This window comes from Camellia sinensis, chromosome 5, assembly GCF_055761805.1.
Source record: "Camellia sinensis isolate YWXY chromosome 5, ASM5576180v1, whole genome shotgun sequence".
In the NCBI taxonomy this organism is placed as follows: Eukaryota; Viridiplantae; Streptophyta; class Magnoliopsida; order Ericales; family Theaceae; genus Camellia; species Camellia sinensis.
In genome coordinates, this window is record NC_138965.1 from 206,036,366 (window position 1) to 206,058,978 (window position 22,613).

The window sequence follows — 22,613 nt, forward strand, 5'->3', positions numbered from 1 at the left end:
ATTGGGCTTAAAAGTAGACCCAAAGGCCTGCAAGAACAGAGCGTAAAGAGGGAGTGCAAGAAGAGGATCCCAATTCCTAAATACTGGCTATTTTCTTTGCAACATGTACCAATATTTTAAATCAGAATTAGCAAGAATTTCAATGGTTTTCACCATCACCTCTTTCAATCAATGACCTGGTCCCAAGACTTGTCTCATTCACTATCAATTCCATGCTGTTGTAGTTGAGAACTGCTTTTTATTTTATTTTTTTCAATCAAAACCTCCTCCATAGAAATAAATAAATCCACATTGGTGGAGATCCGATACATTTCACATCGAAAACAAAGCAAAAACTTTGGTTATATTAGTTGAGTTTTCATTTTTTTTTTTTTTTTTGAAAAATTGAAAACTATTTTGACAAAACTAAACACAAAAAAATATTTTACAATTTTTAAAATTTATTTCTATATCAAAATCATCATGTCAGATGGTGGAAGAAAGAGTTGGGTTTTGAGAGAAGCACTCAGTGGGATCGTAAGGCCTATTTGAAGACAATAAGATTATCTATTCAGGCCTTGTTTGTCATATACTAACAAAAAATTAAAAAGTCAAAAAGTCACTATCCTATTTAAATCACATCATCTTATTTAAGTCACATCACATCTCTACCACATTACTTCAACCTCAACTCATATCTCATAAAAAATCAAATCCCAAACCACTCCTCAATTTGATTTTTTTTTTTTTTTTTTTAGTAGATAATCTACGCATTAGAAGTTATAAAATGAACGTATTGAATCATCAAAATGAGATCATTAGCCAATCAGTCCAACAAAATTATCTTGTTCAATGGGATTGAATTCTCTCAAATTGGTCTTCCAACTTAAGATTGGTAAGCTCATTTTTGGACCGACATTAGTGATCTATCTATTCACATTTTATTACTCATTCAATAGAATATTTATATAAAAAAAAATTAAAATGATCAAATATCAATAACAGTACAATTGAAACATGAAAATTGCTATATAGGACGTTGGTAGCCATTCATTTTTTTAAAATCAAAAATTGCTTCTCTCCCTCCAATAAGAGAGATGTCTAAGACAAAAATAACAATAATTCTACATTATCATAAAAACTTATGTGTTGTGTGACTCACATCTCAAATGAAATTGATCCACATATTAATATTTCAATTGTACAGTAAAAAAATAATTTATCAAGTAATGTTGGGTGACGAAGAATGTCAAGTTCTAAAAAACAGAGTAAAAGTATTCAAAACAAACAAACAGTGAGAGACATCCACACAATTCCAATTCACAGAGAGTATATAATAATAATATATATAAAATAAATACATAAATTATAAATAATAAATAAAATACATGCGCATTCATTCTCTCTCGTGGAATTCAGCGTTTTTTTTTCAAACTTCCCCTTCATACCCGCGCTCTAAAGCAAAGGATCCGTTGATTATTTTAAATACTTTCTAGAGAGAGAAAGCCAGAAAAAGAGGAGAGAGAACAGATAATTAACCAAATCAACCGATCATCATTCAACTCTCTCTCTCTCTCTCTCTCTCCCCTTCTTCCAATCTCTACAGTTTACAAAAAAGAGGTCACTTTCTCAATCTCTTTGGCAAATCACTCCCAAGCTCAAACTCTCCCAATTCGTATATACATTATACATATTAGCTGAGCTGAGCTGAGGTCCTCTGTTTCTCGAATTTCGAGGACTTGGAAATATCACTGTTTCAATACGATCATTAATAGATCGATACTGTGCAAAGCATGTCACGAGCTTCCATTTCGATTAATCTTTTGTATTTGTTGTGATTTGTTTGAATCCATCCTAATTTGGATTCTCAGTAAAAAGTTTACTATTTCAATAGGATTGTGTGTTCAAAAAAAAGTACCATCTTTCGATAGGATTGTGGGTTCAAAAAAAAGTACCATCACGAGCTTTCATTTTTTGCGATTAGTGTTTTGTTTTTGTATTTGTTTGAATCCTAATTTGGATTCTGTGAATGTTTAGATCAAAGGCAAAGGCGAGTAGAAAAGTTCGAATCCGAGGCAATTTCGTTTTGGAAGAGGGTAAAAGACGTATAGTGTTTTTGTTGATTGTGTTTTGTGTTCCGTTTTCAAGCAAAAAAGTATATCCGTAAAGAGAAAAGGGGAGAGAGAGAGAGAGAGAGAGAGAGAGAAGGAAAACGAGTTTCTTTTTGGTTTGGATTGGAGTGTTATAAAACACAACAAAAGAGTCTCTTACTTTAGTATGCGAGAGCACGATAGAGGAGTGAGGAACGCGGTTGAAGAAAAAGCAAAGAAGCAATGCAGAATATGAAGAAGAATAAGAGTACTAGTAATGAAGAAGTTCCCAAGCTAAAAGAGCGTCACATAGTTTCATGGTCCCAAGAGGTCTCTCCCTTCTTCTTTGCTTCCTCTGTTTTGTTCTCTTAATCGCTTGACTGGTCGGTTTGTCTAATATTCAATGCATGGATTACTTGACTTGCAGGAGGATGATATACTTCGTGAGCAAATTCGTATTCATGGAACTGAAAAGTATGGATTTGCTAATCAATTTTCATACTTCATTTTTGTGGTATTGATGAATGAAATTGATGGGTTTTTATTGGAATGTATGTTTGCAGTTGGACTATCATTGCATCAAAATTCAAGGACAAAACAACCAGACAATGCCGAAGAAGGTTGTTTAGAAAAGGAAGAGAAAAAAAAATTGATTTTTTTACATTTATCCTATATTATCCTATATATTGTCCTTTCAATAATTCTTGCTCTTTTGTTTTTTAGTTCATTCTGATTGGATGTAATGACACTATTGCAGATGGTACACTTATTTGAATTCTGATTTCAAGAAGGGGGGATGGTCTCCAGAGGAAGACTTGCTCTTATGTGAGGTAAATTTTTGAACTCAAAGTTGCATATCAATACAAGGTAGTCTACCTTTCAAATGCAATTATTGGGATTTTGTTTTTAGCTATGTATTCTTTGATCAACCATTTGTTAGTTGATTTGCTTGCTTTGACAGTATCAGTAAGTTCTGAGTTTAAAGGAAAACAGAGTAAATCTATACTTCGGCCAGACTTATAAAGAATTGTTTTGTTGTCTCCCAAAAGTCCAACAGAAAATACCATATTATATTTTGGATTAGATAAGCATTTAGTTGTTGTCTTATGAGGGAATCTAATACCTTAAGCTCAACTGCAGGCTCAAAAAATATTTGGTAACAGATGGACTGAAATAGCAAAGGTGGTTTCAGGGAGGTATATAAAATTTTAAATATTTGTTTTCTGTTGCAGGTGGAAAAGTTTATGGTAATTATAGTTTAATTTCTTCGTTGCCATGCTCACACAGAACTGATAATGCTGTGAAGAATAGATTCTCCACCCTGTGTAAGAAAAGAGCAAAACATGAAGCCTTAGCAAAAGAGAACAATACTTCATACATCAATCCAAACAACAAAAGGGTCATCTTTCCAAATGGGTCGAGTACAGCTGGAATATCAGAAAATGCTACACCTCTGAAGAAGTTGAGGTACAATTGATGTAGCTAGCCTTCATTTCCAAGTGAATGCCAACAAGTTGAAATGTTACAAAAATAACTCTTAGTTGTCATGATTTAGGAGGACCCATATCTCTGATCTCACAGAAAACTGCACGCGTGGAGAAAGGTTGCTTGAGGAATGTGGAACAACAAGAAGTCAGCAGCTAAGGCCTCCATTTTCAGTACTTCAGCAAAACTTGCACAATGTGGGTGACCTGCCCACTCAGAATCATATCAACACCACCAAGGAGATCTCCAATGATGGTAATCCACCAAACTCTTTGATAAATGAACTAAAGCCGTAGAAGATGTATAATCTAAGTGCATCAATTACTTTAGGCCATAAAAATGTTTGTCATTTTCATACTTTAACAATACAAGTCTGATTTTTTTTTTTTTTTTTTTTTCATCCATGATTAAAATGATGTAATAATGTGAACTTCCTTTCTTTTCCAAGAGCAGCTAGCAGTTACAAGATTCAAGGAACATTTCTTAAAAGGGATGATCCAAAGATATTTGCATTGATGCAACAAGCAGAACTGCTCAGCTCGCTTGCAGTCAAAGTTAATACAGAGAATATGGACCAGAGTTTTGCAAACACATGGAAGGTGAGGAACAGTAGGGATCACCGGCTTGGTTTCTGCTATCAATACATAATTATGAATGTCTGAGGCTGGCCCATTCAACACATCCAATGTCAGTTTAATGTGAATGATTGTGAGCAATAATACCAATGCATTTCTCTCACTTGTCTACTTATTGGATATTTCTTATAACAACAGATGCAATTATCTAGTAGGGTTTATTTTTGCTTTTCCTTCCATCATACCTTCAAGAAAGGTTGAAATGATGCTGTCAATCCATAGACATGTGCCAAAAGTAGGGTCGTACCAATTGCCACATGGTCTTATTGATTTCCTGATTAAATTGCAGATAAAGTAAATCATATATGATGCCCTTAGTGTTTGAATATTGCCTAATATAAACCAAATCTGATATTCAGGTTCTCCAAGATTTTCTCAACCAAAACAGAGGGAGTGATATGCTTGGTATTAGCATATCTGATATGGATTTTCAATTAGAAAATTTTAAAGACTTGGTAGAGGACTTAAGAAGTAGTAGTGAGGGAAGTCATCCATCTTGGAGGTAACAAACATAAGTGTATAATATTAAGATTCAAGTAGTTTTTACTCGTAATAAAAATCTAGTTGATTGTTACTGTAGGCAACCTGATTTATATGAGGAGTCCCCAGACAGCTCTGAGTACAGTACAGGATCAACCCTCCTCTCCCAGACTGCAGGTGATAAGATGGAAGAGAGTCGAGAGGAGCTGTGTGCACTACATCTTGACAGTGTAGCTGAATCACAATCAACCCATATAGGAGACCAAATTTTTATTGGTGATTGTGAAAATGGAATTCTCTCTGGTGCAATCACGAATCAAGGTAACTTTATCTTTATATTTAATGAGGACTGATAGATATTTTCAAATCATGTATTTGATAGAATCCTAAAGTATTTTTCTGGTGAATTTTCTTTTGCAGATATGTTACCGTCTTGTGAGGATCTAAAAGACCGCGATGGAGTCATTTCTGTCTTCTCAAGTACCGAGTATGGTTCTCCTCTTCAAGTAACCCCAATTTTCAGATCACTAGCTGCTGGTGTTCCCAGCCCAAAATTTTCAGAAAGTGTAAGTCATCTTATCTTACAATCTGCTGATTATTAGGCAAGTAGTAAGCTTCATGTCACCAAGCCACACACACACAAACACAGATTTAAAGTGCATTTCAAACAAGTAATATAGTGTCTACTAATAGGACCTTATTTCTGCTGATTGTCATGCCATTATCAAACGCAGCAAGAGTAGAGAAATGGTAGTAGTCCTGATTTTTATTTATCAGTAGCAGTTTTATGTTGATAGAGAAGCATCAACATTAGCAGCATACCAACAGTAGATGCAACATCACTAACTGTCCTAGTGCAAAATCTCATCTGCGGACAAAGCATTATTATTATCTTGCACTTACCCTAACTTATGCCAACTTGCTGGAATAAACTAAGCAAATGTTCAATTTTGAAAAATGAAATGATCTAATTCATGTCTAGCTGTGGAATATCATAAACTTTAATCAACTTGCACGCACCTTGCCATTGGTATCAATTAGAAATACATCTAAAAGAAGAGAGAGATGCGTATAACCTATGTATTAATTTTAAGAAAGTTCACAGCATAGGACTAAATCTGGAAAAAAAAAATTAGGAAATTTTTTGAAATGATTCCAAGATGGGTAAGTGCCATGTTATCTAGCATGAAGTCAACAAACAAAACACTTTTCTATGTGTCTCATGAACCCAACTAAGGACTTCTATCAAAATTCTGACTTGGCTACCTTGCTGCAGAGATTCATAAATTTAAACTTATGAGTAGCTTCTGCTAAGATAGGAATTAAACTAGGATAACTGAGCCGGTTCTTTTTAATCAATAGTTTAACCTTGTTGAATTGTCTTTGTAGTAGAGCCAATTGGATGAAACAGATCCGTGTAGTTATTCCCAATTAATTGCTACTAAGGGCTTGTTGAGTTGAGTTTGAAATGATCTTGTTGCAGTACTGCTAACTTCCAACTTTTATAGCTTGGTGATTTTCAGGCTAGGTGATGCACTGGTGTCTGACAAGAATATCACAAACAAAAAAAAGAAACACGTGCTTATGGATCTTCTGGACTTAATAACTAATAATTATTTAGTTAAATTTCTCTCAGTTATAAACACTTTCTATGATACCAATTAGTTTCCATGATGGATTAGTATTACACCCTTAGTTGTAAGAATATATATATATATATATATATGCAAGCCATTAAGAATTAGAAACAATACATGTAAGGCAATCACCCCTTAAATTATAGAAACAGATCATCACTCCTATATATTTACTAGTTTTTCTCATTTTCTAAGTAAACATGGTCATATGATATCCTTTGAATTATAGAGCAATTAGTTTCCAAGCGCCCACTCTAATTGTAAGGCAGCCATCACCCCTGAAATTACCTCTCTCTCTCTCTGTGTGCAAACCCTTTGTTCAATGCCCATTCCAGTTTCAGTTGTAGCTCTTGAAGAGCTTTTTATGCTCAATGCAATCAACAAACAAACAAAAAAACAAAAACACAAAAAAGAAGAAGAAAACGGTGTAGGTTAATTTGAACAGATGGCCACTCCAAAAATGCTACAAATGACTCAACACTCAACATGCTTGCTTATATATCTAACTTTTCTGTTATTAACCGGACTAAACTTATTATTATGCTTAACAAAAAATCATCTTAAAGAAGTATAAAGACTAAAGCATAACTTTTGATAGCTGACTTAAAAGATGGTCAATTGTTTCTAGCAGTGGCCTGAATGCTGTCTGGCCCATGCTCTGATTAAGCCACTGCTAAATGGTTTATATTTTACAGAGGATAGTCAAGTGTTTACATGCCGTGTCCTGCATTTTTCTAAAATTGTTGTGTTAGTGTGTTTGTGTCACATGCACTTCTTACCTACCACCACTTCAGTTTGTGAATTATGCTACTCTTTCATGCTTTCTGCTAATTGAATATACCTTCATGCCAGTTTGTATTAACTGACTACATACATTTTGATGCATTTTTTCAGGAGAGGCAATTCCTATTGAAAGCACTTGGAATGGACTCACAATCCTCAAATCCTAGTACCAATTATTCACAACCTCCATCGTGCAAACGGGCTCTCCTCCAAAGCCTATGATCAACCTTACTGATCCACCTCACAATACCGAGTTCTGCAAGGTTTGCAGCCACTATAATTACTAAATTACCCTGAAATTTTCGACATATAGAGCTTTTTCCTTCTCTTTTTTCGAATTCATTTCCCTTCGGATCGCAGTCATTTCAACCTGATTTCTTTTACAAAGAGAGGCCTACTAAGATCTGCGTTTCAAATCCAGAATGCTACGGTGTATTCTGGCATTTCCCTGACAGATCTAACAATATGTTCTGCGTTCTCTTAGAACCCTAATACTTGCGTTAATTTTTTCAGTGTGCCAGCCTTTGAAGTGTGTCATCATTCCATTTTATTCAATCTTGTTCTGGGATTCAGATGTGGGTATTCCGGGTCCCAATCAAGTTTTTGTTCTTGAGTTGTCATTTGTACAGAACCAGCATTGTTTTATTTCCTACTATTTTTCAGATTGTAATTACACATCGTCATCTCGACTATATTACCCCCTTAGGGAGGGGGTCTAGAAGAAGGAAAAACAAAAACTAAAAAAAGGAGGATCAAGAATTTGAATTGATCTCCTATTTGTGGTTCTTAGGTGTGCAGAGGGTATAGAATAATTTTACTCTTTTTTTCTTTTTCTTTTTTTTTTTTTCACACATATTTTCATGTAATGTAACTTATATTGATTGGAGTGGAGAATGTGATATGGGTTTTGTGTGCATAGAATTTATTCTTCTCTCTCTTTTTTTTTTTTGGTTTTTGATCTGAGATTAATGTAAGAAACAAATTTTGAAGATCAAGAAAGAAATCCGAAGCAGAGTAAACATAGAGAAGCATAAATGGAAGGAATAAAAGAACACTATTAGATTTGGGTAGAGGGAAATGTTAACGAATATAAGATAAATTTTTTGACAATTCCCTCTCAGTGCTTTTCTCTTGACAAATTTTTATCCAAATTCATGATGGAACACAACTGGAAACTAGTAATACTGGAAACTAAAGATAAGAGCAGGATAAAAAATATTTAAAAAAATGGCACTTACAGAGGTGAAACTTCACGTTTATGGGGTCTGGCTCTGGCAATGAGATGGGATGGGAACTTGCCCATTTCTCTGACTTTGTCTCTCATTTTTCTGAGATCTTCTTCAAGTGGGAATGTGATGTGGGGGAGGAGGGGTCTGAGGAATGTGGTGTATTTAAACCGGTCAGCGGTGGTGGTGGAGGACAAGTGTGATTATGAACAAAGCAAAAGTTACTGGTAAAAGTTGGGAGGGAACCCTCTACAAAATAAAGTGGACTCTCTCTCTCTCTCTCTCTCTCTCTCTCTCTCTCTCTCATCCTAATTGATGTTAGGCATGTATAAGATGACAAGTTTGCCCTTCCTATGATCCATTTCAATGGTTTGACTTTAGGATAAACAGGTAATTTGAGAGTCTCCATGGTCCCCTGGCTATGGCCCAACCACTCAAGAACCTTAATGCATGAACTTCTTTCAACTAAGGGCAAGGATTACCACTGGGTCCATTCTTTTGTCAATAACAGAACAAGGGAACAACACAAATTGACTTGCAAAAAAATATTACTACATATACAAAAATAATTATAGAATTAATCACAAGGTCTCATTTGGCATCAAGTTTTAAGTTGGCCCTTCTTTTTTTTCTTTTTTTTTTTTTTTGGTTTTATTGAACTTTTTCAATTTTAAATTTGGTTTTTTTACTTTTTAAGTTTATTTAGGCCAAGTTTGGGAAGACTAAATAAGTGCACTTTTTGACTTTTTATGAAATATGGGTTGAATTTGGGTTGGGTTTGAAGTGATGTGTTAGAGAGGTGATGTGACTTAAATAAGATGATGTGACTTAAATAGGATAGTGACTTTTTGACTTTTTGAATTTTTTGAAAGATGCCAAACTTGGCCTTAGACTAAATTATTCTAAAACTTATAACAATATAAAGTTTTTAAAATAGTCTACTAAAAGTAAAAACCATTATTTTATAATAAAAAAAAATCTCAAATCTAGTTTCTTTTTTCATCTTTGGTTGGACTTTTTTTCAAAAATGTATTTATTTATTTATTTTTATGATTTGCTTAACCTAGATAGATTTAAAAAGTACAATTTATTTAAGCATTCCTTTAAAAAAGCTCATTATAAATAAAAATTTGAGAAAATTGACGATCAGCCAAAGTGGAATTCACAACATGAGCCCACAGTGGAATTCATATGACTTGTGAATGGAGTTGTGGTTGGTTCTGTTGTTTTTTAATCACTAGCATTTCTCATTAAAATAATTTTATTTTTTAAAAAAAACTATGCAATAACCATTGAATTAATATTATAATTATTTTGGAGTTAGGTTAGGGCAGGAGGAATGGGAAGAGAGTTCAGCTACTAGTGTAATCTTCTTTCTTGATTTCAAGAAATTTCATACGTAGATAATACATACATTTTATTTACCAAATATTACAGAATCAGGTAGACACATTATTTCCAATACAAAAAATAACTCATACTAATGATTCAATTAAGCATATTCAATTTTCATTGCAAATAATTATAAATAAATAAAAAAATGGTGGATCAAACACAGCCTCTGCACTTCTGATTGCTATTTGTCAAGGCACAGTAAGCAATGGCAAAGATGATGAAGAAGAGGAAGATGGGGAAGCCAATGCAAAAACCGGAATCACCATGAAATTCAATCACACGAGCTGCGACATGGCCAGCCTTGCATGTACTCATAGCACAACTTGTCAATGTTGTTGCTCCATGCAACGCAGTCATGGTCCTTGGAAGCAAGACCCTTTTTCGGCACCACCCACAAGGTTTCATTCGGACGCCACTCGAAACCACATTGGGGTGGAGGCCTGCAACAACCGAACTGAGTCACAATTAAGCAATCTCTTCTTATTTTGTCATTGAAGATAATCTTTTAAAGCACTTTAGAGAACATGAAGAGATCATAGTTAGCTTCCTATATATTTGTTTAATGATGTATGAATGAAATTTTTAGAAAGATTTTTTATTATTAGATATAAAGATAATAAAATTCACATTAATAAATATGTGTGAGATTCATTATTTTTTATTTAATAGTTAAAAGATTTCATATAAAAATTGTTTATATATAACATGTTCATCACTTGCATAATATGTGACTAAAGTAAAGTAGAAAAATCATGATAGGGAAGGATGCAAGCTTTTAGCTAGCAAGCACTTAACCTCGTCCACATGCATTAAATCTCTCACCTTCTATGTTTGATGATTACAAGCATGGCCTATACAAATATATATATATATATATATAAAGTAGGGGCGGATAGTTGTTTGAAATTTTGTCACAATATTTTTTATATATATATTTTTTTTTAATTAGAGAAATTCGTTTCAAATCAAATTGTTCTAAATTTTGTAAATGTGGCCTAAGGTTCTCTTTCCTTACAAGAAAGATTGGTCCCATAAGCCTTGAGGGCTATCTTCCTTATGAGAAGGGAGACATGAATAGTCTTTATAATAAATATGACTCAACCATTAAGTTACTTAAACTGTTGTCTAAGACCCAGAAGAAAATTTCAAAAAATTCTTATTGTCCAAGATCTTAACTTTTTAAAAGTTTATATAGGGCCTCATTTTGATATTTTTGAGAGACCTCCAAAAACCTTAGGCCTACTGTACATTGTATGTAATTATGAAGACACACACAATTATAAAACACAAAATGTGAAAGAAAGAAATTAAAGAAAAGAGAAGAAAACCTGCTTGGTATATTCCACTTCATTATCCTTAGCACTGAGGAGTCTAATCTTACAAAACTGTTGTTGAATCATACATTTCTTGGCCTCAACCCATTTCTCATCATTCACCATATATTTTCTAAACAATGGCATGAATTCTTTGAGTTCATACCCTCTGCTAGCCTTCACTACATCAGCAGGGCTATTGCTCGTCACCACGAAAGTGATCGTCGTCATACAAAGGGCCATAATGATCACCATAGAAAACATCCATAGATAAGTCAACATCAAAACCCTACATTTTGCGGTTGCACCTATCAACCCCACCACCGACATGACCAGAATGAAAATTCCAAGCCCCATGGTCACTACCGGGGATTCATTGTCACACCATACAGGGCCATTAATGAAAATGTACGTAGCGCTGGCAATGGGGATGATTGATAGTAGTAATCCAAAGAAGTTGAAGCTTGTGATCACAGCGTTGCTAAATTCTACCATTTGTAACAAATACTACAATGACGGAGACCAGATGTACTTGTGACTTTTTTATTTCTTCTTCTTTTTCATAAAATTTTGTGAGTTGTTTTTAATTGGATTCACAACTATTTAATGCCATATGTTGGACCTTAACATAGATTTGCTATATGTTGTACCTTGACATAGATTTGCCAAAGATAGATTCTAGATGACAAGAAGTTGATGGTTGATTACTTATCTGTTTGATTTTTCTCTTACATTGCCACTATTTTTTTCCTTTTTCCTTTTTCCTTTTTTTGGGTAGAAATGAGCTAAAATATATTAAATAAATTTAGTGCAATAAGTTGATCTGGCATTCAAAGCCAGTTGACTACTAATACAATAAGGTACAGTGATGAAAAACTAAATTCTTAAATCCTTCCGATGCTAAAATTCAGGTTGTCGATTATTTTGAGAAGATGATTATAATCTTATAATCAACTTTTTGTGAGAGAGAAGTGGATTATAATCAGATTATAATCCACTTTCCAAAAGACCCTATTTCATATGCTAGCTAGCAAATTAGCCCATTTGTTCGCTTCCCGGTAATAGTGGTAAACAATTTTAAAATTCTCCACTAAGGACAAATCAGTCCAAATGTTAGTTAAAATTTTAAAGACATTCTTAACTTCTTTTTTTTTTTTTTTTTAAAAAAGAAAAAATTAAAAATCAACAAAGTATCTTGAGGGGATGCTTGGGAAGTAAGGTTTTTAGTTAAAAAAATCACATACAAATTGTCAAATTATTCTTTCTATTTTTTATACGTTTTTTCGTATAACAAATCATTAAAAAAATTATTTCCCAAACAATTCCTGAGTTAAAGGTAATGGGACTTAATTTACTACAAACCCCCACAAAAACTAATAATAATAATAATAATAATCTTCACTCAATTTGATTCCAATAAAACAATATTCCAATCATATAAATCACAAAATTGACACAATTATTAGTAAAACACCACATTTGGATTGAATTAAACATAAGTTTTCATTACAGAATAATTATAAAAAATGGTGGATCAAACACAGCCTCTACACTTCTGATTGCTATTTCTCAAGGCACAGTAAGCAATGCCGAAGATGATGAAGAGGAAGATGGGGAAGCCAATGCAGAAGCCGGAATCACCATGAAGTTCAATCACACGTGCAGCGACATGGCCAGCCTTGCATGACTCACAGTCATAGCACATCTTGTCGCGGTTGCTGCTCCAAGCAACGCAGTCATGGTCCTTGGAAGCAAGACCCTTTTTTGGCAGCTCCCATGAGGTTTCATTTTGACGCGGCACAAAACCACATTGGGGTGGAGGTCTGCAACAACCGAACTGTGATGGAAAACAAAGAATAATTAGAATGATAAAAAAATATATTTATTTCACAATGAAGAATGATAAAAATATTTATTACATGTCTTGCAGGAAAGTAATATTATATATGCTTCGCATAACTAATTTTTTTTCCTTTGAGTTTAGTGATGACTTCTTCTTTTTTTTCATAAATAGAACAACAAATTCAATCTCGAATAGTTATTTCATTGTGCATGTTATATTGAAATTTTTTGTAAGTTGACACTCAATATAACATTGACATTGACTCTTCTTTTGACCATGTCAAATTGGACCAAGTAACATTTAGGTTGATAGCATCATCAAAAAAAGACATGGACAAAGTCAAATTTGAATAATGCATTGAGGCTAAAATTGGGTAAAAATATCTGTAAAAAAAATATTAAAAAATTCATATGTGCCAATAATTTTTATATTATTAACAAGCCATATAACCCTATAGACTCCGTGAAATTTGAAACCTAAAAGGAAAATAAATGAAAAGGCTAAGTGTAAAGTTCAAGTTATTCAAAATTTCCATTCTGTTGATGATGAGATTCAAAAAGAAAACAAAAAATAAAGTTATTTTGTAATCTAAAACCTATCTTTATGAACTTAGGTCAATACGAAAATAAACACCAGAATCTTTTATACTTTACTACTCGTAGCAAAAATTAAAAAAATATGAAGACAGACAAACGCATAAACACATATATGAAAGTGAGAAATTAAAGAGAATAAAAAGCAAACCTGCTTAGTATATTCCACCTCATTATCAGTAGCATTAAGGAGCCTAATCTTACAGAAATGTTGTTCAATCATACAGTTCTTGGCATCAACCCATTTCCCATCATTCACCATATATTTTGTGAACAATGGCATGAATTCTTTGAGTTTGTACCCTCTGCTGGCTTTGACTACATCCGCAGGACTATTGCTTGTCACCACAAAAGTGATTGTCGTCATGCAAAGGGCCATGACAATCACCACAGAAAACATCCATAGATAAGTCAACATCAAAACCCTACATTTTGCTGTTGCACCGATCAACCCCACCACCGACATGACAAGAATGAAAACTCCGAGTGCCATGGTCACTACCGGGGATTCATCATCGCATGATACAGGGCCATTGATGAAGATGTATGTAGCACTGGCGATGGGGACGATTGATAGTAGTAGTCCGAAGAAGTTGCAACTTGTGATTACAACGTTGGTGAATTCTACCATTTTTTATAAATATTGCGACAAAATAAGAGACAACGTGCTTGTAATTTCTTTTTTAACTTTTATTTTGTTAATAAAATAAAATTTGCGAATTGTGTTTCACAACTATTTAATGCCATATTGTTGTGTACCTTAACATAGATTTTCTAAAGATAGATTTTTTATGACACAGTTAATAGTTCATTACTTTATATAGGTTATTTTTTCTTACATTGCCACTATTCTTTGCTATTATGGCTGGAGTAATTAGAGTCAAACTTGCATGCATGGCATGGACAAATCAATAAAGGTTGTGAATTTTGAAGAGGGAGAATGTTGGTTTAAGGACCGTTGGCTGGCCCAAGCTTGGCCGATCTGTTGGGTCTCGGCCCAAATTATGCTGTCTTAGAATTGGGCCACATATTAGGCCCAAATTTCCTCAAGCTGGGCCTGAGCTTAGCCCATCCCAAGGCCATAAGTTGGCCAAGGCCGAACAACCCTTAAAAGGATTGTTTAGAATGTGTAATTTTTACTTTTTAGCTAAAAAGTAGACCAAAAAAATGTATATTTGGAATAACTTTTTGAATTTTTACGAAAAGATGTATAATAAATTATTGTAGTAAAATCAAAATGAGCATTCTACCCTTGTTGACTTTTTGAATTTTAAGTTTTTGACTTTTGGGTAGTTGAATTTAAAGAGCAAACTAATAATTTTGCCCTCTAAACTTCCCCCAAACTTTTTCATTTTTTTTTAGTAACTTTTTGACTTCTGTATGTTATCCCAATTCATTTCATACACTTTTTTTCCTCAGCCATTAAAAGTTCTTAAAAAATTGGTGGTACCATTTCAAGAAATTTGTTTCACTGTCAATATATTGATGGCAACAAAAACTACCAAGCCATTTTCAGCTTAGAAAATAGTTATTTTTTTTCATGACAATGACTTGCCTAAGCCACATATGCATATCGGGATATAAATTTGATCCAGCTCGAACCACCCAGGTCTGGGCTTGGGCTGGCCCATGTCGGGCCACATGGGTTTCTGTCCAAAAAAAATTAGGGCGGGTCGGTAAAATTAGGCCCAAGCCCAAGGGTATTCAAACGTTGGCCAGCCTGATAGTCTTGGGCTTGGGCCGGGTCTAGGTAGGCCTGAACATTTTTTTTATTTTATTTTTTTCATAAAATTTTATTCTTTTTCAGTAAAAATGACATTGGGTCTCGAGCGGACCAGACCTCAATCCAGGCTTTCAGCGGGACGATAGATCGGGCCCACGGGATGGATCGGGCTTTAAAATGACGACCTAGGCCCAAGATTCCAGGTTGGACTCAGACCTAGGCCCACCCCGAACCGTGGGCAGGCTTTGGACCGCCCATAGGCTGCGGACCATTTTTACACCCTTATGTGCATATTGTGAATTGAGTGAGTTATCATTATGTGGCTTTTTATTTATTTATTTTTAATCTTCGCTCCGTCTTGAAGTGTAGAGGTTACAAGGAGGATGACAAATCATATGAGAGATATGTGACGACTTTTGGTCAAAATTTTTAAGGTATTAATAATTGAATTAATTTAACACAAAGTGATTAGTTAGACACAAATGTATCTCAATTGGAATCGCATAAGCCAAATTGAATGAAAAACTTTGTAGACCATTGTCATTTTCTATACCCATCCCACTACCAAAAGTTAGACTTTTTGCGACGGTCTTAAACGTCGTAAAAGGTCCATATACCATCGCAAAAAGTCTTTTGCTACGGAGCAACGACGAGAAATGGGGGATGGTAGAAGGAGGCGTAACAAAAAGTATTTGCGACGGTTACAAACTGTCGCATTCTTGTAGTGACGGCTAATCAATGGTTTTTGCGACGGTTAAACCTGACATAAAAAAAGGGGAAAAAACTTCACTTTTACGATATTGGTTGTCGTCTCCAAAAAAATTTTTGCGACAGTATTTGACGTCGCGAACAGTATTATTAGCGACGGTCTAAAATGTCACAAAAAAATAAAAATAAAATAAATATAGTATTTGTGATAGCTTAAATCATCGCGAAAAACATGATTCGCGACGGTATAAAACGTCGCAAAAAAGAAAAATTAAATTAATACCATATTTGCAACAGTTTAAACCGTCGCTAAAGATTTGAACTAATATGTATATGCTACAAATTAACCCGTCGCTAATAAAATGTAAGAAAATAATAATTACATTAGTGACGGTTATTATTGTTGCAATAAAATTATTTTCATAAAATTAATATATATTTTATTAATTTATTCCCTGTACAAATTATTAATATTTTCTAAAATAAAATACATCCACATCCACATTCACAAAATCATATGTAAATATGTATTTGTAACAATTATCAACTAAATATTCTTTACAAAAATATATAAAATATTCTCTAACAATACTAATAATTTTTGATATTCAAGAACTTAAATTTTTGTATCTAAAACAAAAAAAAAATATCGACAATGCAAATAAAAAAAACATATATATTATAGTTTATTTTAATATCAACAGTAAACTCCAACATTGATACGCAAAGATATCATCACGTGCTCAAAAGGAGTTGCATCTGCTAAAAAAAAACACAAAAAAAAACATCATTTACAAAGGATGAATCTAATCCGAAGTACAATCAATCCTACAAGAAAAGGCACTAACTAGTTCACTCCAACCTTAAATGTGGCACTAGCAACAGACTTGTTTGACTAGACTATATGTCAAACCCAATGGGAAAGCAGTAATTAACAGCCCACGGAGAAATTTCAATTTCAAATTTATACAAGTGGCTTTAACAAAAGAGAACCACAATTTTCACCAAAAACCACACAAAGATAGAAGCATACAAGCTAAGCATTTTTTGTCCTACTTGCCCCAGAACACAAAGCATGAACAACATAATTTAAAAATGGATTTATTACATTTTATATCCCTAAACTATCGCCAAATTATATACTTGGTCCATGAACTACCAATTGAGTCTATTAAGTCCCTAAAGTATATAAATCAAATAGTCCCTAAACTATTGATTGAATCTATTAAATCCCTAAAGTATTTAATTCAAACTTGTTTAGTCCCTAAAAGGAACACAAAAATAAAATATACGCCCATAAGTATTATAAATTAGTAAAAGACTCAATCTAGTTAAAATTTTATTTTAAAAAAAAAAAAACTTAAATTTTATTTGTCTTCGATAAGGGTAATGATAATTATCTATAATATTGATCAACTTAATACTACAAAAGAAAAAAGAAAAATGGGAAGATTTAAAATGACTTGGAAAAAAACATAATTGAGTCACAAAGTTGAAGCTCACAAGAAACTGAGCATAGTATTGCAAAACTGAGCAAGCAGAACATATATATACCTTGATATCATTGTGAGCAAGTCGGAGCTCTTTCAACTCAGTGCACGACATTAGTGAATCAATGGCTTGAAGCTGGCAATCAGATAGAGAGAGCTGGAATCATGAATAAGTTACAATCCTAGCACTAAAAGGGTAAACTGATGTTGAAGCTTGCCATTTATAAGTGCTTACCTTCGTGATTGATTTCACCTTGACCAGAGACTCTCCAAGTTTATTGATTGGATTTCTAGAAAGAACTTATACAGAGCCCAAAAAAAGAACTCAAACTCAAAAAGTAAACATTTACCTACAGTGTATATTGTAAGAACTACTCTCATAAAGAATGAGATTTTCATTATTAAATTATAATCACAACCAAGATTTGTTTAATAAAACGACCAATACATGTTCAGAAATTCTCATGCTTTTCATACTCTAGTCTAGTCACATACACCTAGAAATAACAGGACTTGACAAAGAATAAAGGTGCATCCTGTGCAAGCTTGGTTTTTAAAATTAAAAAAGAAAAGATAATTAAAAGAAAATTAGTTCCATTTCCGATTTCTCCATCACCTATACAGTTGTACCAGAATCGTGTTACAAACACATTAAACCCCATTGAGGCAAGGTTTAATCATTATATCCACATTTGGATCGTTCAGAAACCTTCCTACATGGCTGAGGTAAACATATATCATATGGATCCACAATTCAGTTTTGAGCCACGTAGAGAAAAGAAAGGTCAACTTAAATAAAATTGAGGCTCCATTTAACATTTACATGTACCCTATTATGCATAAAGTGTATTTCAGGTCATTGGCTTGAATTGAAATATTTGTACAATGTGAACATACAGGGCTGAGGTGAACATATGGACCCCCGATTCCGTTTTGAGCCATGTACAGAAAGGTCAACTTAAGAAAAAATTGAAAGTCCATTAAACATTTAACTTTACCCTATTATGCATAGAGTGTATCTCAGATCATTGGCATGAATTGAAATATTTTGTTCAATGTACAAAGGTGGTAATTGGTTGTATAAATGATGTTGCTATCAGTAAATCATCTGAAGCTTCTAAAATGTCATAATACAATTAATTTTCTCATTTATCAATAAATATACCCATCAGTTTAGAGAAACAAAAAATGACTGCTTGTTTGACACAAACCTAGAACTAGCCAAGAGTAAAGTACTGAGAAAAAATATAAAGACTGTAGATAACAATAGAAATCATGTAAGATAATATGCTTATATTATATCTACAAACGAATAGTTTAAAGCTGATTTACATACACAAGTATACAAATTCTCAGCAACTGGACTATCACAAGTGTTGGAAGAACAAATAAGTTAAGCAAGTTTACTGGCAATGAGGTGATTCTATGTCATAGGTGGCATAGCATGGGTATTGGGCAATAATATCATCCACATGATATGAAATTGATTACTGAAAACTCATACCTAAAGTGTTCAATTCTTTCAATTGATCAAGCCTGCAAATGGAAACAATCTCATTATCTGCACAAAGAGGGATTCATTAGCAGAAATAAGGAAATTTAAAATTGTATTTTTCCAACCAACAAAATTAATATATACATCAGAAATTAAAAACTGAGGTGATGCAGTTGATCAAGATGGATCCTACCATTCAAGATCAATGCACGTAAGCTCAAGAGAGATCTGACCTCATCCATTGATTTAAGCTTATTTTTGCCAGCATTCAGCAGCAAACCAACAAAACAGCAAATCAGCAGCAAATTTGCTGCATCACAGCAGCAACACAGCTCATAGCTCACAGCAGCAAATTAGCTAAATAAAACAGTAGCAAAACAGATCTCCTCTGCTCACAACTCCATCTCAGACCATGACACCTCCTCTGCTTCACCCACGCAGTCCCAGCAGAGCACTATAAGAAGTGCACAGTAATCTTAAAAATACACAAATGTGAGCTATATGTGGCTCCTTGCGAAGGAGACTACACCGTGACTATTATTTTTTATCCTTTTTTTTGCTCTGCATTGCCCTTCTGCATGCGTATATGCAGATCATTGTTCTTGGTCAATAAAGTAAATTCACAAGCATAAACTTATCCATGTTCCCGGCCCTAGATTTTGGATAGCATCCTCATCTGGCACACATGTCCAAAGTCAAAACACAACACTTGAGTTCATATCCACAAATTGTAGCTAATTTCATCATAGGAATTCTAACATTAATCAGGAAATTCACAACTAGGGAAGAGATTTCCAGGTAGCCACATCACCCTTGGCTTTAGACTTTAAAATTTGCTCCATTAACCTATTTCTTTCCAAATTTTTTACCTTGGCAGTAGTACGAGACATTTAAGCATATGTTACTGAATTCCATATCACATTTAAGCATGCATGCCATTTTGAATTCCACATCTTGAAGGTATTAATTCATATGTTACTGATAGAAAAAGGTATTAATTCATATGTTTCATGTGTAAATATGCTTTTTGGAAGGGGAATCATAAAGTCAATACTTCATGCACATCCCCAGGCTATTAGCAAATGAACATCTATGTCAATGAAGGGATCCTTTACCAGATAAAGCTACTTAATGATTTTTCTCTTAAATTTGACCCATGCATCGTGAAACTATAAGAAATTTTTAACAACTTATGCTTGGTGCACCGTCATGGGCTGAAACTAATGACACCTTAAATTTCAATTGATTAGCTTCGTAGAGCCTTATTCACCTGTCACTCTACTAGAGTTTAATTTTTTATTACATAACATGCCACCTCTTCTGACCATCATTGTCTTCATGTTCTCCTTGTAATGCCTTTAACTTGAACCAAATTATGACAAATTGCAGTCAGTGGCATTTTTGCATCAATTATCACATATGATTTTCTGTTTGTTTGTTCTCATTTTGAACTGTTTCTAGTTTGCTTGTATGATTTAGTTTACATTCCTTCAATACTTAAGTACTCATTTAACCCAATTTTCTCAATATCGTCACTCATTTTGGTTGTCGTGTCTTGCTTCTCCAATTTTTGTACTATTCGTATGACCCAATTTACAGGTGACTTTTAGAACTCTTCCTTTGTGTTGATGGGGCATTTTATAATATGACAACCATGGGGAATGCTTCTTTACTTCAATTTAATTCTAAATCTATTGAGTATCAACAATTTCATGTTCTTTCTCTCGTTAGTGGATCTTGATTATATGTTAACGGAAAAATGGACACCTTATGGTATTTGATACTTAATAATAACTTGAACCCTTTTCAATCTTATGTTGGTTGCAGCTCATGTATTCAAGATTAGTCTTGCTCATAATATTCAATTTTAAGTAATTGGAATCAAGTCTTGTCGAGTTTGAGTCACAAAGTTTCCATAATGCCCTAAATTGTATAGCATTATTTTGTTTGCATGGAAGCCATACTTTGGAGTACGTTTTGGGTTGTCTACTAAGTTCATAAATAGCCTAAATATCAACCTTTGATGGAAACGCGTGATTGAAATTTTATTTCTGATCTCTAATTGTTTCAAAGCTTGTAATTGCTCCAATATATATGTTCAATCTTGCAAGAAAATGTTAAGTTCAAGCTGCCCCTATCTTTATAGAACCTATGAAACCACTTTTTTTTTAGTTTTAAAGTAGGGAGGCTTTTATGCCAAACATTTTCATATCTTGCCTTATTTTTATTGATAACCAAATGTGTTTGATCCTTGCAAAGAAGCCAGGTCGACTTTTTCATGTTGTTTCTTCAACGGTGTAGTCTTTTCTGTCACTGACAATATGTTACAGTGCTACTCCTAAATTTGATGCCATGTTATTTAAAAAAAAAAAAAATTGATGGCATGAGAGTTGTTATAGATAGTTTTAGAGATGGAGCATGTATTACAGCTGGAGCTTGTAATACCAAGGAGGACAATTGAATTGAAAGTTGAGATGATTTGATTATGCGCCAAAAAATAAATACTACTACAAGAATAAGGACTGACGCCTTGTAGTTAAGGGGATGCAAAAACGATGAGAAAGCTCAAAATGTTGTTGTTTGAGATAAGTCATGACTTTGATGATGACCAACCAGTCGAGAGACATTTATTTAGATAGAATAATATCATAAGATTCAAAACAAATTCATGTAGCTTTCCCTATAATTTGGAAAGGTATTTCACTGTGTCACACAGCTTAGAGCTACCATAGTTTCTTGTAAGACACAAAATACTATAACCTCATTATTATTCATAATTTTTTCTTCCCTGGTTCAGGTATGGATTTTATGATAAATGCTTGAGGAAGTACGGAAGTGCTAATGTCTGGAAGTATTTTACCGATCTTTTTTATTATCTGCTCCTTACAGCACTGATTGAGAGTCAAGTTTGAGTTGTGCATTGTACAGTGACAAACGATGAAAAATATATTTTCTTTATGCCGTATACATGTCGTGTCCGTATCCTAATTTTTTCAAAATAGTTGTCTCGTGCCTGTGTCAGTGTTCATGATTGTGTCTATGTTCATGCTTCCGGTTAACAAACTAGGAACTAAAAATGAGAAATTAGAGGGTAAACCTAAAAATGAGGTCAGACAATATACAAGAAACTATTAAAAAATTGATTGGGAAACGCAATAGGAATCCTTGCAAGAAATATTTGGCAACCATAAAAAATAAAAAATAAAAAGAATTGGAAACTTATATGAATTTTTCAATAGATACTCTTATATATATGAAAAAAAAAAAAGACGAGAAGATAATTCAATTGATAATTTAATGAAACATATTGAATGCTCAATTAAAACTGAAGAAGAAACAACAAGGAAACCAATGGAAATTAATTGAGGTTCATTATAGGAGGCACGTATGAAAGGAATTAAGTATTGAGATAGCTAATTCTCATCTCTCAGTATTTAAAATTTAAGCCATAAATATGCAAATATTAAGCTTTATATAGATTTAAAACTAGGGTTCCAATCCCCTCTCTCTCAATCTCCAATCTCTGCACCACTTTCTATGGTTCCAATGAAGAGGGTTTGATTCCAATGAAGGCAAAAGAAGAGAAAAAGAGCAGAGGAGAGCAGAGGAGAGTTACCTGAATGCCGGAGGGAGAACCAGTGGGAAGTCGCCGCCGCCGCCTCTGCTACAGACAGACTGTGAGGGTAACGCAAGAGCGAGAGATTGTGAGGGTCTGTGCGAGCGAGTGTGAGAGGAAAG

At 33.7% G+C, this 22,613-nt stretch overlaps 3 protein-coding genes and 1 long non-coding RNA gene across 5 annotated transcripts; 1 reads left to right on the plus strand and 3 right to left on the minus strand.

The window, feature by feature from the left end:
* The first annotated feature begins 1,445 nt into the window (after positions 1–1,445).
* Positions 1,446–8,005, plus strand: LOC114286673 (transcription factor MYB124). 2 transcript variants are annotated; one of them, XM_082871330.1, is made up of 13 exons: positions 1,446–2,399; positions 2,497–2,543; positions 2,633–2,689; positions 2,827–2,899; positions 3,210–3,265; positions 3,357–3,536; positions 3,625–3,809; positions 4,008–4,153; positions 4,549–4,691; positions 4,770–4,990; positions 5,090–5,235; positions 7,201–7,352; positions 7,603–8,005. In XM_082871330.1, exons 1-12 carry the CDS (start codon positions 2,313–2,315, stop codon positions 7,309–7,311), a joined length of 1,452 nt encoding a protein of 483 aa, XP_082727456.1. In that variant the 5' UTR covers positions 1,446–2,312; the 3' UTR covers positions 7,312–7,352; positions 7,603–8,005. The 2 variants fall into 2 exon arrangements, with proteins under 2 accessions (XP_082727456.1, XP_082727455.1); XM_082871329.1 differs by having other exon boundaries at positions 1,583–1,599; positions 2,017–2,399; positions 7,201–8,005.
* Positions 3,421–9,014, minus strand: LOC114286674 (uncharacterized). The gene is made up of 2 exons (XR_003637624.2): positions 8,328–9,014; positions 3,421–3,760 (listed from the first exon to the last, which is right to left on the minus strand). It is a non-coding gene; the product is annotated as an uncharacterized LOC114286674 (long non-coding RNA).
* An 849-nt stretch (positions 9,015–9,863) lies between these two features.
* On the minus strand, positions 9,864–11,518 carry LOC114286738 (tetraspanin-9-like). The gene is made up of 2 exons (XM_082872524.1): positions 11,113–11,518; positions 9,864–10,150 (listed from the first exon to the last, which is right to left on the minus strand). Exons 1-2 carry the CDS (start codon positions 11,516–11,518, stop codon positions 9,864–9,866), a joined length of 693 nt encoding a protein of 230 aa, XP_082728650.1.
* Positions 11,519–12,485: 967 nt separating this feature from the next.
* LOC114286675 (protein TORNADO 2) lies at positions 12,486–22,607 on the minus strand. The gene is made up of 6 exons (XM_082871332.1): positions 22,492–22,607; positions 19,069–19,185; positions 18,885–18,941; positions 17,616–17,680; positions 17,445–17,537; positions 12,486–12,860 (listed from the first exon to the last, which is right to left on the minus strand). The coding sequence occupies exons 2-6, from the start codon at positions 19,115–19,117 to the stop codon at positions 12,558–12,560; spliced, it is 567 nt and encodes a 188-aa protein (XP_082727458.1). The 5' UTR covers positions 19,118–19,185; positions 22,492–22,607; the 3' UTR covers positions 12,486–12,557.
* Between the last annotated feature and the right edge of the window lie 6 nt (positions 22,608–22,613).

What these genes read in the sequence shown, in the direction of transcription:
- LOC114286673 (XM_082871330.1), top strand. Translation starts at nt 2,313, where the DNA reads ATGCAGAATATGAAGAAGAATAAGAGTACTAGTAATGAAGAAGTTCCC. An exon ending in ACACCTCTGAAGAAGTTGAG is followed by an intron (nt 3,537 to 3,624) that starts GTACAATTGATG and finishes GTCATGATTTAG; the next exon opens with GAGGACCCATATCTCTGATC. An exon ending in CAAGGAGATCTCCAATGATG is followed by an intron (nt 3,810 to 4,007) that starts GTAATCCACCAA and finishes TTCCAAGAGCAG; the next exon opens with CTAGCAGTTACAAGATTCAA.
- LOC114286675 (XM_082871332.1), bottom strand. Translation starts at nt 19,117, where the DNA reads ATGGATGAGGTCAGATCTCTCTTGAGCTTACGTGCATTGATCTTGAAT. An exon ending in ACGTGCATTGATCTTGAATG is followed by an intron (nt 18,942 to 19,068) that starts GTAGGATCCATC and finishes CTCTTTGTGCAG; the next exon opens with ATAATGAGATTGTTTCCATT. An exon ending in AGGTGAAATCAATCACGAAG is followed by an intron (nt 17,538 to 17,615) that starts GTAAGCACTTAT and finishes TCATGATTCCAG; the next exon opens with CTCTCTCTATCTGATTGCCA.
- LOC114286738 (XM_082872524.1), bottom strand. Translation starts at nt 11,518, where the DNA reads ATGGTAGAATTTAGCAACGCTGTGATCACAAGCTTCAACTTCTTTGGA. An exon ending in ATGGGTTGAGGCCAAGAAAT is followed by an intron (nt 10,151 to 11,112) that starts GTATGATTCAAC and finishes CGGTTGTTGCAG; the next exon opens with GCCTCCACCCCAATGTGGTT.